The 17242-nt window shown below is 37.3% G+C and overlaps 1 protein-coding gene across 1 annotated transcript in view; it reads left to right on the top strand.

The window, feature by feature from the left end:
• Positions 1–16539, top strand: part of LRIG1 (leucine rich repeats and immunoglobulin like domains 1) — a gene marked incomplete in the record, with an annotated part of 404144 nt that extends 387605 nt beyond the window's left edge. Inside the window, 2 exon segments of the mRNA XM_044077960.1 lie at positions 13086–13385; positions 15052–16539. Coding sequence (XP_043933895.1) covers positions 13086–13385; positions 15052–15266 — 515 coding nt within the window.
• Positions 16540–17242: the final 703 nt, after the last annotated feature.

Below are 17242 nucleotides of genomic sequence, written 5' to 3'. Positions count from 1 at the left end.
TAAGGCGGTTGGAGAGGTTGAGAAATTGGAGACTGCATTACAACTACCCCGAATACCAATATGGCATAAATAATCAATTCAGGGATTATGGAAGTCAGGGTGCGTGACCCAAACAGTCGAACCATGGAGGTTTTCAGTGGATGAAATGATTGATATGGCTATCGGGCTCATGGAAGTTAATTTGGTCGATGGAGAAAATGCTAACACGTTGGCAAACATTTTGGATGGTTCTACTCAATTGGATCATTCCCTTGTGACTGATACACAAACTTGTATAAACAGTTTTGATCAAAATGTGGTTGATTTTGTGGTCGATGACAACAATTTTCCAGTTAGTGGTGTTATTGGTACGGAAATGTCACATGACATTTGGATTTCAGAGGTTTTGGTTAATGATTTATGTGGGGTTGGCAATATGGAAAGTAATTCACCAAGTATTATTTCTAATACTAGGGGTGATTATAAAGTCTACAATTATTCCTGTAAAAATATTAACACCCCGTGACTGATTTATTAGCAAAAGGGTACACATTTGTACCTAGTAGAAGGGAAAAAGTAGCGGAAACTTTTTTGGATTTGAAAATGTTTACGAGAAAATTAAATCATCGGGTTTGGTTTGATAACAATGGTTTTAACAATTTTAATAATCATGATATGGCTGCATGTCAAGATTAACTAGACCTAGTACGTTTAACCCTCCCTTATGCAACATTATTGGTATTTTTGAAAACATTTGCGAAATGGATGTGAGGGAAGTTTATAAAAGTAATTGTAGTATCATGGGTGACAATTTAACTGAGAAAGAAAAAAAGTTGTTGGTTGATATCATGGGGGATGGTGATGTACGCTACATCAAACCAGATAAGAGTAATGGGGTGGTGATAATGGATTGTGTAGATTATTCCAACTGCATGTCGACACTCTTAACGAGTGATACTTATAAAGAAGTTTCAGTGAATGAAATTAATATTTCACATCATAGATTAGATATAGCCTTAGAGGACATATTACTGGAGGGGCAAATTGATTTGGATTCTTATAAATATATGAAAAATGAATATTCTGTCATTGCCACCATCTTCGGGTTACCCAAAATGCACAAAGAGATTAATAATTTAAAATTTATGCCCATTGTGGATGCTAAAAGAGGAAAAACATCTTTTATAGGTAAATATTTAGACCACCATTTAAAAAGAGGGTTACAACATTTTAAATATATATGTAAAGACTCATGGGAGTTTTTAGCTAACTTAAATGGTTTATTATATGATGAAAATATGCTATTAATTACTATTGATGTGTGTAACCTTTTTTCAGTTATACCTCAGGATGATGGTCTTAATTGGTTGGAAATTCAGTTACAGGCAACAGGCATGTATGATCAGGATAATATTAATGCCTTCATAGCTTTAATGGAAATGGTTTTAAAATATAATTTTATAAAATTTGAAGGCCAATATTATTGCCAAGTCAAAGGTGTGGCTATGGGTGCAGCCTGCGCCCCCATTTTTGCCAACTATGTGATGTCATTCTGGGAAAATCAATATATTTTTAAATCAAAATATATGAAATACATAAAATATTTTACAAGATTTTTGGATGATATTTTTTTGATTTGGACTGGTACTGAAGGTATGTTAAATTATGTTTTTGCATACATCAATAATACTTTTGACTGTTTTAAGTTCACCCATGCATTTAATGACACTATTATTACGTATTTGGATGTGGAGGTCAAAATTAATAGAGTTGGTAAACAATTGATTTCAAAAATGTTTAGGAAATCAACATTTTCTAATTCTTATTTAGAATTTAATAGTTGCCATCCCACTTTTCATAAAAAATCCATAGTTAAGGGGCAATTGGTACGTGCCGCAAGAATGACATCGTTGGAAAGTGATTTCATTCAAGAAGTGGATTACATCCTAAAAATGTTTGAACATAGGGGATATCCCCGAGATCTCTTGGAAAATGTAAAGGGGGAAGTGTTTAGGAAGCGACAAAATGGTTGGTTCGTTCCCATTCTAGGACGAGATGTAAGTGATATTGATGTGATAAACCATCCAAGAGACAAAAAGAATAATTTTTCCATTGGATATAATTTTATTACAACATTTAATAAGGATTCACAATCGATATGTAAAATCATTGAGAAAAATTGGGATTTGTTGTCTTTAGATAAGAATGTAGCTAGGTTGTTTAATAACTATAAAAAGCCAAAATTTACATTTAGAAGGGCTAGATGTTTGAAAAACATCATGAAACAGGTGGATAAAAGAAAAAACATATATACCTTCAAAAAAGTTAGGAATGTAAAATGCGTAATGTGCCCGCAATGCTTTTTGATTTTAACCACTTCAGACAAATTTATTTTGAATGGTAAGGCATTGTATATTGGGGGGGGGGGGTTCAGTTATCAAAGTGAAAATGTAGTCTACCTGGTGAAGTGTACCTCATGTGCAGTTTTTTTATGTGGGGAAAACTTGTAGGAAGTTAGGGCAAGGATCTATGAGCACACATTCGATATTAGACACAAAAAGGATTCTAATGCCCTCAGTAGACATATGGTGGAGTTCCCTAGTCATGCCTTTAAATTTTTAATTTTACAGCAATTAAAAGGAAATGAACAAGGAAATGTACCCAGGGAGGCCCTTGAAGTTTGTGAATTGAAGTGGCAATTAATTTTGGATGCCACTAGACACCCAGGTATTAATGAAGCAGTGAATATTAGCTGCTATTTGAAAATGAAAAATATATATGTTTTTTAACTTTATTGGTATATCCTGAGCAATTAATTTTAGTATTTAAAATGTATTTTTTATATTTATTTTTTATGTCATTAGTATTTTTGTGATATATTGTTAGTGGACATTTGAATTTTACATTTACAAATTATTGTTATTTCACAGCATAAGTTCCCTTTAAGTGGAATGCTATAAGAATGCTGGGATTAATTTTTGTGAATAGTTCTGAGGAAGTCCCTAAGGTGGGGATGAAAGCGCTTAACGTAAACCTTTTTATTTAGTGTGTCCAATTGCTGCTTGGTCTTTTCCAACTTGATCATTGTGGAATTTTTTTCCATTTAGATTTTGGAATAAAGCTGTGTTTTTATCATTTACTGGTGTCAAATTGCGGATTACATAGTTTGGAATGTAGCAATGTATGTGGACAAGTAGAGGTGTAACATTCCACATATCTGTTAATGAGTTAGAGTTTTTAAAATCTGGCATATTGCTTTGTGACTGGAGGGAAGCAGACTTTTATCTTTAGGAGAGAAGAGAAAATGGAAATAAGTCACATGCTTGTGAATTTGATTCCGTAACCTGTGATACCTTACAGAAGGTTTATTAATATCCATGTGTCTGTGTCATATAGGTAATCTGTAGGCAAATGGCATAATGCTGGGATGGTTTGAGTAATGGCAGGATGTGTTAAAGGGCGATTGGAGAGAAGTTAACAAAGTAAGGGTAGAAAGAGCAATGTCCCTCCCTGATGGGTCCTTGATTGAGCATTTCCACTCCACTGTTTTTTACCAAAGTCTCTCTTATGTCTGCATGCCTGTACCAGTGTACACTTTGATGTAGTACTTTAAATGCTGAAGGGCACAAGTCAACAGGGCCTATACTTTCTTTTTTTCTAGTCAAGTATTTCAGACCTCAGTACTTGCTGTCATCAGTAGAAGTCTTAAAAGTTCAGATTACCTTCCAAGAGTCACACTAACATTACTTTTACTGTCCTGGAGAAGAGCATGACATTGAGAATTGGCACAAATGCCAGAGGCTCATTGCAGGTACCAGGCATTGAAGAAGAGAGAATTCGGTACTCTTACTATACTGTATTGTGATAGATGTAGCGTAGTGCTTCTAGCACTAAGAGGGAGTTAATATCTACAGAAATATATGTTGTGTGATTGCTTGGTCTTCCAGGTAATTCAAAGTAAAACTGCTGATGAGAATGAATCTCATGTCCCATTCTCTTCATTTAACCATTATTGATAATTTGTATGCTGAAATAATAGATATTTATTGTAGGATGTCAGAAATGAAAAGTATTTGTGCTATCAGAAGCTGGTTATCTTACTGAAGCTTGACCTTGAAAGTTCAGAAGCTAGACGAAGGCAGAAAATACTGTGGTCCCAATTCCAAAAGACTTGCTGTCAGTACAAATGACCACTTGCATTGCAAGCAACTGTTTTGGAATCTGCTCTGTATTTCACTTTAGATTCTTCTTTTTTTTTTTCTTTTTTCAAATAGTTTTTCAATTCTCTCAGTTTGTATGTTGAAAGCCATATAGCTACATTTTTTTTACTCACATTTCTCATTTTAAAGTGTGCCAACAAACAGAAGTTTTTATTTTGTATTATGTTATAAAAACAACCACCAAGCCACTAGCCTCCTTTGCTGCATCTCTTCATTTTAGCCCAGAATGTCATCATTGCAACCACCAGATCTCTGCTGCACAGTAACTTGTCTGAAGAGTGGAAGGTTTGGATATAGAACTTTAAACTGGGTCTATATCGCTTCGTCAAAAACTGAAAATATCGAAGCTGACATTGAATGTTTTAACGGAAATCCTCCGTAAGGGGAGATTTCCATTTACTGCAATGTAGTGCGATCTCAGAGTTGGTATATTTAAGTAGCGGGGGGGGGTGCGGCGCAGGGGGGGCTTGCCCCCGTGCTTGCAATGTTTAGTTGTTTTATTTATTTATTTTTTGTTTTCCTTTTTTATGTTTGAAGTTTTACAATATCGATGATATGGTGCCGACCATATCAGATTTGATATTTTGAAATTTCGAAGAAGTGATATAAACGCCATTAAACTATATCGCCCTAAAATTGAACTGCAGAGGAACCAGAAAAGACCCAGTTTATATTTTTCTTTTGAGGAAATATTAAAAAGTGTTTAACACTTTGCCTCCAGGAGCAGGAAATATATAAATCGGCAGTACCAAGAGACAAATTTGAAACATGCTTTGTGGAAAGAAAACCTTCCCAATGTAAGGCATTTATTTTTCAGTTGAAATCAATGCTTTACAAGTCAATTGATGCTTATTTCATTGAACTTAAATGCAAAGCTAAGTACATCACATCTGGAAGCTTGCAAAGTTTACTGATAAGAGATGATATGCATGTCATCATGAATGATCAAGTCAGCCTAGCTCCAGTATGTAGAAAGATGAAGCTCTGACTCTGCCTCAGGCTACCTTTTTTGTACCTAGTGTCACAGACATTGGAGGGACTGGGTAAGGAAGAATAGAAGTGAGTGGACATCATCTTACCCATCCCAGGAGGTGGGAGGCTGCTTGGCTCACAGCATTGGTTAATACTTGCAGGAGTGCAATTTTATCAGAAACAGCAAGCAGCCCTAGTGACTCTGCACTGCAGTGGTGAGCTGGTTATGAGAGGGATGGCATGTGTGATATAGCATGCATGTGCCCTCTTTTTGTAGCAGTTTTCAAGCTCACAAGGCCCCACTCCCCAGGAAGGGTTATGTTGGAGGGGGGATCCTTGATATGTAGATGAGGGCTACAGCTCCTGGTTCTGTTAGCTCTCACCTCTGTATTTAGTATTTATTTCTGCTAAATACTACTAAAAATCACTGAAATTGTGTAATGCTGTGTTTACATCTCCATTTACTCTTCTGGCATTTGTAGTGTTCAAGGCAAAGCCATCAATTCATGTTTTGCTTATGCGAGTACAAGCAAAAAAAGTAAACATTAATGTTCCCAAGTTGTGTCCTTGGAAAATAAAATAAAGCCAATATATGTACTGTGTTGCAATGGTTGTGAGAAGCATGTAATGTGTGCAGATAAAATTAGTAGACATGGCTTAGAAGGCAGCATAATTGCTTCTGATATTATTTTGGAATGACAACATCAGTGTAAGCGGCCAGCAAGTATGTTTGCTGCATCTTGCATATTTCTTCAAGTCAGTTTCCAGAATGTTCTAGAAATTTGAAAGGTCCTTATAGCCATAACAAGTATAACAGCAGGAACACAATTATGAGCCAGCATGAATACTTGCTCCATCTCACATATTTCCTCAAAGTAGTTTATTCTGATATTCTAGAAATTGGAAAGTTCTGATAGCTATAATGAGTGTAGTATCAAAAATGCAGTTATATGCACTTCACTGAAGTGTATATATTAGGGTAGTCAAAGCATGCATCTGTTCTACAGATAAATGCTGACTTACTAGATTAGTCTGTCTGCTGAAGAAATGCTGCATAACGATTTCACCTTTCACCCTAGGCAGTACCATTCATGCATAAAAAGTACTCCCATAGCTCTTGGAAATCAAATTGATAGAACTTTAAAATGTATGTAGAGCCTTGATGCAGCTGTCAGGCAAGTTGAACTGAATGAATATATTAACAACATGGTTATAGTCATAATGCAGAATAAGTGTAGAATATGTATAGATCTCAAATAATTAAACAGATGGATTAAAATGAAGTATTATATACTTTATACTTTTGAAAAAGCTGTTGCTACAGTTTTCATTGCTAGGTTCTTGGTGCTACATGCTGACCAAGGACTTTGACATGTCAAACAAGATGAAGCTGGCTCTAGGCTTTGCAGTTATTTACCTGGGACCTCTACTATTTGGCATCTACTTTGCAGATCTCCAGATTACAAATGGGGATCTCTGAATAACTAAGTTTGTAGTGGATTGTAAACTTGGTGTCTTCCTCCCATTCCCTTGGATATGCAGAAGTTCCAACTGAAACTCACAGTTGTCAACAAATGATCACAACAGTTAGGTTACAAGAGAATACTAAAAAGTGCAACATTGTTGCACTTGGTAAACAACCCCTTATCCTCCTTATTGTGTAAACAACACCCTGCTTCAAAAAGAAAATGTAGTGAGGGACCTCGAAATGTGGGTAGGGAATTCCCTTGCCTTTTTCCATCATGTTCACACAGTGGTTAGGAAATCTTTTTAACTGCTGTGACTGATTTCAGAAGATAAATACATTTCATCTATGTTCCACATTGAACAGAACAAATGTGATGTATCTATTACAGTGACCCTTTTGGGATGTATCTTACTAGGCATATTGGACAACTGGAAAGACCCCAGAGGCACTAACTAGAAAGATCACATGCTTAAAAGAAAAGAGCTACCAAGAGAGGCTGGCAGCACTATCCCTTTAGTTTCCTGTAGACTTCATAGGGGCAATCTGCATATTGCCTTTCGACCATTAAGAATCCAATAGTTCAAGGCTTTTTGTATCTCCACAAGTCAAGCAGCCCCCACTAACACCACAACCAGAGATCTAAACCTGCTTCATTAAATAAGCAAAACACAGTGGATAAAGACATTTGTCATGCAACACTTACCCATTCCCTGGAACAAACTTCCATTCCAAATTGCAACACACTTCCTTTAAAAAGAAGTTAGATAATTGGATCGGGATCCACAAATTCACCCATGATGTGACCAGTCTGTTGCTCCTTGATAAAGGGTATAAGGTCTAAGGGGGGTACTGGCAAAGTATAAATGGCCACAGGGCCCAATTGCCTTGTATTTTCTATAATTTAGGGTATATTGTCTTTTGATACATCTTCAGCCATGGAAGTAGTCCAGAAAGGTGTAGGCAAATTGACTGATGGCTTGGAAGGTGTAATTACTATAGTGGATGATAAGGAGTTGTGATGCAAGGGAGTGTTACTAGCTTTATTAAGCTACTAGACAGGCTGAAGCATGAAAGCTTGATGCTAAACCAAAACAAATGTCAAATATGTGAATTGCCTAAACATTTTTGCATGTTTGGCATTGGCAGGAATAAAAAATGGATTCAGATAAGGTCACTGCTATAGTCAATATGCCGAATCCACATGACATATCAGTTCTTGTGAAGTTCCATAACATGGTTTAGTGTCTCTCTCAGTTTATACTAAATTTATCAGGCATTACCAGTACATGTAATATTAAGGTATATTTTCTTTGTCAAAATAGTTTCACATATACAAGGCTTGATGTAAAAGGAAGGCCAGATCAAAACTCTAAATCAACTTAGAGACTCAGTGCCTCTTACAATTTGCCAGTGTCACTTAAGAATTAATAAATGTAAAAAAAAAGCTTGTGATTTTATGTATTGCCCAAAAAATGTCAGAGCTGTTTGAAGAATTTATCCAGGAGTGTAATATTTATTTATTTTATTTTGTTTTATTTTACATTTGTTGACTGGGCTAGTCTAGCTGGATATATGTCCATTTTCAGTAGAGACCCGGGGAGATAAGCTCCAAACAGTTAAAATAAGTGGTTTTGTAACCAAAGTGATTGTGAAGAATTGATATGACATGGAACTGCTGAGTTTTCCATGGAAGACGGTGGAGTTGACTGACTTCATTATAAAGATGGCCAGTAACTTCTGTTTTTAGACCATTGCTCCAGGTATCCCAAAGTTGTACAGTTAAGTGACTGTAAAATTAGTAATTTGGTAACTATTTTGAAAGCTATTTTTGCATGAATTTTGTTAGGCGGGTCAAGTGTTCTCTCCTTTGCCCCATTAAGGGAAGGACTGGGAGGTTGCCAGTTAGACACTGTACAGATTGTCATCTGCATTATTTTTTTTTCCCATCATTCAGTTAAGCTGCATTCATATCCCATTCCAGCAGGGGAATGGCTACCTACTACTAACTTTGCTGACATTATCAAGAGTTATATCAGTTTCAACCCTAAGTTGCACCACGTTTGGGAAATCTGTACTCCATGTCCATACCGGACGTCTGTGAAAGCGATTGTTTTCTTCCAGTGTCCTTGAAATTAGGTATAACTGATTCTTACCATATTTGTTGATTCTAGAACAGGGTCCACCTTGGTTGGTCAGAGTAATAGCCTTCCTCCATCCCTTAGCAGATGTGCTCTTTTACCAGTCACTGCTATTGAACTTCCTTGTAACATGCACAAATGTATATGCTTATGTCACTCATTTAATGATGTAGTGTCAAACTTGTCATTTCTTGATTTTGCAGGAAGGTACTTAACTAGGGTGAATGGTGTGTTACGGGAAAACTCGTGCTTGTTTGCTCAGAATTATATGATGGCATTGGTACATTTGTGCAGATGACCCAATATGGAATTTTGCTGAAAAAAAATCCTGATGGTGAAAGAGAGAATACCCAACCAAGAAGTCATCAAGGAGGGTCCTGTCTTAGATCAGTTGATACTTTAAAATTTTATCCAGAAAGAGGGGATTATTGAGTAGTGTTCCTTAATGATCAGTGTTAGAGCATGTATTTATTCCACCTATATATTTCTAATATTACTATAGGATTACAGTGTAAGGTGGTCTTTTTTGTATATGATTCAGTGGTAATGGCTGTAGAAAACAGTCTGTAAGGAGGCCGAAAGGAACTGGAAAAGTAGCAGACTCCATGCCATAGAGAGTTAAAGCTGTTTGACCCAGATGAGCTAGTCTTCTTCTGGTACCTTGAGAGTAGAGCAGCTGGCTGAGAATGGAGAGGAATGATGATAGTAAGCTTCCTTGCCTGTTCTGTCAGGTTATGAGAGAGAGAGAAATTCATATCCTTGGACACAGTCCATCATTTTGTCTCCATTGAAGACTGGAGACCTTCTGATATGTGGATACTCTACAAAAGGGCCTTACAGAAACAGATGCTTGGTGCCAGAGCCATGGGCTCAAGCTCAATGCCAAGAAATGTATAGTTATCCCCTTTGGGAAAAAACATGTACCTGTGAATTACCACACAGGTGGCAGTACACTAAACACCAAAAGTGTAATAAGAGACTTAGGGACACAGGTGGACAGTGGTCTTACCTTCAATAACCACATTGCCACAACAGTCAGGAAATCCTATGTGGCACATCTCATCACTAAGAGCTTTTCATCCGGAAAAAAGGAGGTCATTGTCCCACTGTACTCATCCCTCATTAGACCCATTATAGAATACAATGCCCCATTTGGTATGTACCTGTCAAGACATCTGCAACAACTGGAAAAGCCGCAGAAATACCTCACTAAAAGAATCACAGGCCTAACGCAGATGCCCTATGCTGACCGCCTTAAAAAACTCCAGCTATGCTCTGTCGCATATCGTCTACTCAGAGGCGATCTCTGCTTAACATGCAAGGCCATGTCAAACCCAGAGCTGTTGGACATGCTACACTTAAAGAAATCCCAATCCCTCTGAGCCACACGCTCCAGGGATCTAAACCTTGTTATCACAATAAACAAAACATGCTGGAGGGGTAGGTTCCTGACCCATAGACTCCCCATACTCTGGAATATACTGCCCATACATGTCAAGCAGAGCATCTCCTTGGCCTTTTTCAAAAGGAACCTTGCCGATTGGATGGGAGAAAGGAAATTCACCCCGGGGATCACGTCAGTCACCCTGCTAGACAGGGATCCAGGGAAGTAAGTAGTGTGGGAAGAAATAACCAGGGAATTGTTATGGCTGGGCTTGTATAGGCCCTAGGGCCGATCGCCTAGTACCAACCTATGATGTAACTTGGGCAATAGGGCTGTAGAGAGTTACATCACGGGTGCAAAGTTGATATACCAATGCTGTGCTCACCTCCTGCCTACCCCTTGTGAAATCTGCACCACAATCAGCTTTCACCCTCTACATAATGAACTGGCATAACTACAATGTCAGTCCATATTTTTGATAGGCAGATGAGGGAAGGGAGAGGTGGCAAAAAAGTATGAAAAAAATGAAGTTGAGATCGCCCTTAAAAGGATAAGATTGATATGGGGGAACTGATGTAGAATGTTAGAGGTTTCACATGAAAAAAATATGTTGAATATTTGCTTACGTCTAATGTAAATTGTTTAGCTCAGTGTGATTGGTTGTTTGCTTAACAGTAGGATATATAGCCAAGGCTTCTTTTGTACTCTTCTATCTGATCCTTCTTGTTTGTGCTCTTGACCTGTTCATTCCTCCATCCATGCCAACCATGGCTACTTCCAGTGGGAATGAGAATCAAGAGGGTGGTGGACTGTTATTTTAAGCGGCTTTGTTTTTTTTGTGCTTCTAGTCCTCCACCCCACCCAGTGTTATATCCCAGCAACTACTGCATGATGAAGCATATAATGGGCATAGAGTGGAGACATTACTCATGAAAGTGACTAAATCCACTAGGGAGCTGATGCTACCTCCAGGTCCCATACTCCATAGGAGATTTGTTATTAGTGACTTACTCAATACATCTGTTCTTCCTCTAGTATGGGTGAGACAGTAATGGTCACGTAACACCCATCCTTCCCAGTTCATTAATTGAACCTATGTCCTTTGGGACACTACAGGGCCAGATCAACCAGTGTTTTTTTTTTTCTTACAGAAAGGTTATCTGATTATAACATTATATCTTCACCAGCTTCATGGCTTAGAGTCAGAAAGCCATGACTATGCCACAGATGATCCAAGTTTGATTAGGTCATCTACTTGAATGGCCTAGCAAGGGAGGATGGGGGTGACTGGCTGCCACCGGCTTACCCATACTGGGGGTAGGGCTCTGGATCATCACACAGATGACACCTAGTAAAAGTACCAGCTGTTCACTTAGTAGATTTCTGAGCCAGCTAAGCCCAGGCTGCCATAATGCATTTGCAGTATGCAGCTGATGGGAAACTGACATACAGAGACACATGTCCCTCTCAGCAGCCAGCAGCTGTGAGCTTGGATAAGCCACCAAGAGTGAGTGGCTTATTCCCAAATGGGGATGGCTAGGTCACCCCTAGACCCAACAAGCTGACCCACTTGCAAGGGAACAAAGAGCAGTTAGTGATTCCTGGGAAGGAAACAGTAGGCTTTTGGGCAGTATCTTGCTAACTTGGGAATACCTGGCTCTTGTTTCACCAAAATTAATGTGCCAGTTGGGTGAAGGTGGAGGAGCCACTGGGTAAGGTCCTGGGAGAAGCAAAAAAAAAAAAAAAAAAAAGATTTTACTTTATGCACTGCTTACAGCTTTGAGGCCTTGCGTAATGAAAGAAGTTAACATGACTAAGGAGATATGAGGAGGATGACCTTTGTGATGTGGAACTCATAAGTGTGCTCATAAATGGTACATTAAATAGGCTTGATTGTTCATTGATGGAATCTGGGTGACATGGTATGGTTAAGAATAACCCATAAGGCAAATTGGGTGGATTAAATCATAAGAGGAAAGACAAAGTATAGTCAGGAGGCATTAATGGCAGACTGCATGGATCTTGCTTATAGGAGATGATATATTTTTTTCATGGATAGAATGACTGAACCATGAAATGCTGCACTGCAGAGATGGTGGAGGCTGGGAGTAAGGATGATTTAAGTTGTTTTTGAACAGATGGATTAAGGTCATCTTTGGGAAGTTCAAGCATATAGGAAGGCGGTTATTGCCTTTTTCAGTAGCTTTTTTACATGTATGATAAAAAAATTAAAGGTCCTGTATTAACCATTAACTTCTGTAGTAAAATACATCATTTGTTAACTTTCATTAGTGGCATCAGTAGTATGTGCAGGTGTGCGTATGCATGCTTATCTCACTAGCGGTAGTAAGCTGAGTGACTTGGATTGTTACTTAAGGTGTACTATCCTTTAAAAAAACACCAGATCCTTTTGGGGGTAACTGCGGCCATCTAGTAAGATAGATGGGCTTCCTCTGGTAAGTGTTGCCTATGATTCTGTATGCTTTTAAGGTTTTGAGGTAGCTGATACTCTGGTAAGAGAATGTACTTTATTAAACATGTCTATAGAAGGTACAGTTGGAGAATTTTTCTAGCTGTGCAGTACAACGCAGTTTGTTAAGCTGTGTGCTACTAACAAGTGGCAGCCTGCAATAATGAGATTGCTTGCATCCATTTTTATGGTTGCATTTTATATCTGGGAGCAGTCCTTTAAGCAGGTCAGTGCTTCCTGCTGCAGATTGTACTCATTTAAATGAACAACCTTTAAAAGATTAAAATTCACGTCTTTTTTGAAGGGGGGGGGGGTAGTTCACATTATTCCACGACTGAAATCAGACACCAGTAGGAATAAGACTACACCTAAGATACTGTTTGTAAATTTTTTTTGCAGGTGCAAGGACTGAGTTTTAATTTTTTACCACTTGTTTGTTTTCATTTCATTCCAGGTGAATGCAGTATTATCCCGGTAGTCTGTACAGATTGTCATGATAATGCTGTTTTTTACTCGGCAGACAGAGAGTACTTTCCCCAAACATTCAAGCCTGTGGATAAGTCATACGAAATGCCAATGGATAACAAACCAGTGAAAGAAGGCAGCAATAATTTTACTAGCTCTACCACTATGTGTAATGGGACTCCAGTAGTTCCAAAAGGGAACAGAAAATTTGCATCGTTTCCTAGTAACCACGACAGGATAGCATCATCACATACATGCATTTCGTCAGCAGGACTTGGTAATACAAAAGGTAATTTACTCTGTAGTTTCATTGTAAGGCTTCTTAATGATAGAATATACACAGTAAAAACAACAGAAACATTGAAGCACTGAGCGCCCTCACTGCTGCATTTGCTGTCGTTGTTTACACTATATTGTGGTCTAAGGTTTTCTTTCTTCTCTCCCTTGACTTTTGTAAGCGAATTATCTTGTATGTAATGTTTGATTTTGCAGTTTGTTTTTTCAGTGCTAAAAGAAAACTTTCATGACTGCTTAAGTAACTTTTACAAGCAGGTGTTCTTTCTTCATTGAGATTCAGATTCATATTATTTCTGTCCTGTGTTTAAAAACATACAGTGTGATCTAATTATATTCCTTACAAGTTGCTTTTCTTTTGAAGTAATGTTTGTTTAGAGTTCTAAATTCTCCCATACTCTCAAAAATCATATTATTGCTTGCTGAGGACTGGCTAAGGAATGTGGTATGATGAACAAAAGTGGATTGCCTAAATTCTGGTGAAAACCAGTCTGCCGAAGAAGATTCAATCTTTGTGCCAAGTGTTTTGGGGATGGGGGAAGAGTACAGTTTTTCTGAGTCAAAAAGCTTTGTTGGCTAGTTTTTTTTAAACATTTATATATGTATATATTTTTTATTAACTCATTTTTTTATTGAAATGACATTCAGGAAGTAATGTGTTCAAATGTTCTAATAGTCCATAATGTTTAAGTGTCTGTTTTCATGGTGTTTGTATGCCATAAGTAAATCATTCAAAAGTTGTACTGTTAAAGTTAAAAGTTGTCAGTACTACTGCTGAATTTTTTGTAAAGAGAGGTATTTATCGGACATGGAAAATAATAAGACAAAACAAAAATACAACACAAATCCGAACAAGTTCTTAAAAAAAAACTTTGGAAATTTTTATTACAAGAAACAAAAAATAAGGGGCCGAATTTGTGAACTCCTACACTAAGTGTACACTGTTCTGAATGAATGGACAACAGAAGCATAACTCTCACCTTCCTCCTAATTTTAGTTTTCCAACCGATTTTCTTGCAGCCTTAAATATCGAGGGGATTTCATAAAGGGTACCACGAAGTGTAGACTCCGTGTACACTTAGTATAATCTTTAAGTGAACAGACAGCACAAAAAATCTGTTATGGATGTTCTTGAATACAGATCATGTGCAATTAGTGTAGACCTTCATGAATCTGGCCCAGGGTGTTGCCAGAAAGGGCTACTCTATTAGCTTCTCCAGAAGAGAGGTAAAGATAGATAACTCCTACCACCATGGCATTCAGTGACTCGGGTACCATCCAGAAATAATTAAAGATGCTTTTAAAGCTTTAGTACTGTTAACTTGAGGCATTGACAGAATATAGACTGTGAATTAATATACATTTTCTGAATTCCATCCTTGTCATTATTTTATAAGTGTAATTCAGTACATTTTCACCAAAAGTCATCAGTTTTTCAATGGCATAAGTGGGGCAGAGCTAAAACCTGAGTCAAAATCAGAGACTAAGAGGTATGACTAGTGCTGATATGATAGCTTGAGGTAAAGATGAGCATTAAATGCTCTTACATATTAAGTATTGATGTGAGTTGAAATTTGTAATTTTTAAGAACTGTGAATTGTAAGGATACTACTAAACTTTGTTATTCCAAGTTAATTTCCTTCTTTCTGTTCTGTCTCCAGATCCTCCTGCTCAGACTTCGGAGCCACCCCCTACTAATTTGCACCCTTCCTCATTAGATGACTTGAATCATCAGCCTAGTGTACTGTGTGGAAATCTTCAGACTTTGTTAGACAGCCAGAATGAGGTCAAACAAACTCTTCTTTCAAATGGGCACTTAATCAAATCACTAGACTCAAATAGTGAGTGCACACCATTGAGAAGAACAAGTGACTGAGCAGAAAATAATGTGTGCAAAGTAACATTACGTTTGTGTATATATCTTGCACTAAACAATGCTTTTTTTGAGACTACCTCAGTTTTTTAAAAAAAAACACCTCTCAACAGAAGAACTAAGTCTTTGAGGATACAGCTTGTGTGGGAAAAGTCCTGTCCGAGCGTTATAAATCTGTATATAGTTTAAACTTCTATGGAGAAGTATTGGTAGTTCAACACTTGACCTACATTTAAGGCACGCAAATGTAGGAGTTACTGTACAGAGATGTTTTATTTGATACAGTTGTATATAAGAGTTTTATATATAAATATATAAATGTATCTTTTACAGAGAGTATTTTAATCTTTATTTAGTGCATGAGCAACAGAGTGAAATTTTGAGGGTTTTGTTTTTCAGAATATCCTTTTACATAAATAGTTTGCTTCCCTTCCCCAACTTTTAATGGGGAGAAATCTTTGTGGTGCCTTAAAGTGCAGATAGAACTTAAAAGTGACTTCCATTGTATTATTTAAAGAAAGAAATATTTTTGAGAAGCACTGGAATGGGCTGAATGCTATAGTTGTTGAATGTTTACAGAGAGGCTGAAACAAATTTCCAAGAGTCCTGCAAGAAACGGATACCAACAAACTGAAAATTTATATCACCAGAAATAGTTCCAAGAACTTAACCAATTCATAACTGGATTGCCCACACCCACAGTGCATTTAGAAAACATAATCAACATAAGTATGACACTTGGAGCATGATGACAGATTGTGCAGATGGTGCATTTGCTAGCTAATGGGTGTTTTAGGCGGCAGGTATAGCCCCATGTCAGTCGGTGAATGAGAATGGGTGAGGGTTTAGAGTTAGAAAAGCTGGTGAAATCATTTCTTTGGTAGCCAACTAGGAATGGTCTGGAACTGAGTGTAGACAGAAAGTTGCAGTTAATAAATCTGGCAATGTGCCACAATAGCTAAAGATTGCAGGGAAACATTCCTCTTTTCCCCAAAATATAAATTGCACTTAAAATGAAAATGTTGGCATAGTATGTATGCTATTTGATGGTAAAATTATAAGTGACTGTTTTCAGAATTTTTTTGACAAAACGTTTTGATGAGGGTGAGTAATTAAAGATGGAGATATTTGCTTACTTCCAGATTTCAGGACATCCAGAAAAAAAAAAACATTTCTTAATGAAGCTTATTTCATTAGAAATTTGTTGAAACTACCTGTTGACTGTTTTTTTATTTGAGTCCCGAAGTTATTCTTGAATTAAAAAAAAAAAAAACAACTTTTTTTATTTTAAAGTTGGTGATTTGAATGTTTGGACTCTGACAAGAAATAAAGGTCCACTTACCTTTACAGTAAAACCATCTAGTTAATTCTCAACGTAACATTTTTACTCTTTTTTTTGTACGGTTTTGACTGTGTGTGCGCAACAGGAGTATTACCTCAACTTTATTTTTACATTTTTCCTCTGTGAAATTCATTTAAGCAGTATTTATATTTTTACACGCAGTGAATCTTCATGGTAGCGGTTTAATAACACTAGTACATAGTTTGTGGAATCCTTGCTGAAAGCTCAAAGTCAGCATGGCAAGAAGACTTTTGTAATTCAGTTTTCTGAACCAAATTACACATTTTCCCCCAAAAAACTTTGATACATTCTGCATATATTAAGTGTAATAAATGAGAAATGCAGAGGTACTGTTACAGAAGTTACTGCAGTATCCATCTCCCCATTTAGTTCACAACTCATTCTGAGACCACAGAATTCTCTTTTTTGGGGGGGGGGGATTAGGCACTCCTACATATAGAATATCAAGGTTTTCCTGATACTGTTGTGCTGCTTTTTTTCAGAAATTTTTGTAGAGGAGACTCCACTTGGGTTTGTGCTTTCAGAAGTCCAAATCAGACCCCCTTTTTTTTCTGGAAATTGCATTTAGTCCTTACTCTCATCAGACAGACGTCTTACAGGAATCAGCTTTGCGTCT

Source organism: Protopterus annectens, chromosome 7.part0, assembly GCF_019279795.1.
Source record: "Protopterus annectens isolate FY-2018-M chromosome 7.part0, PAN1.0, whole genome shotgun sequence".
Lineage (NCBI taxonomy): Eukaryota > Metazoa > Chordata > Ceratodontiformes > Protopteridae > Protopterus > Protopterus annectens.
The sequence above is the reverse complement of the archived record's forward strand: the minus strand, read 5'-3'. Positions and strand labels throughout refer to the sequence as shown.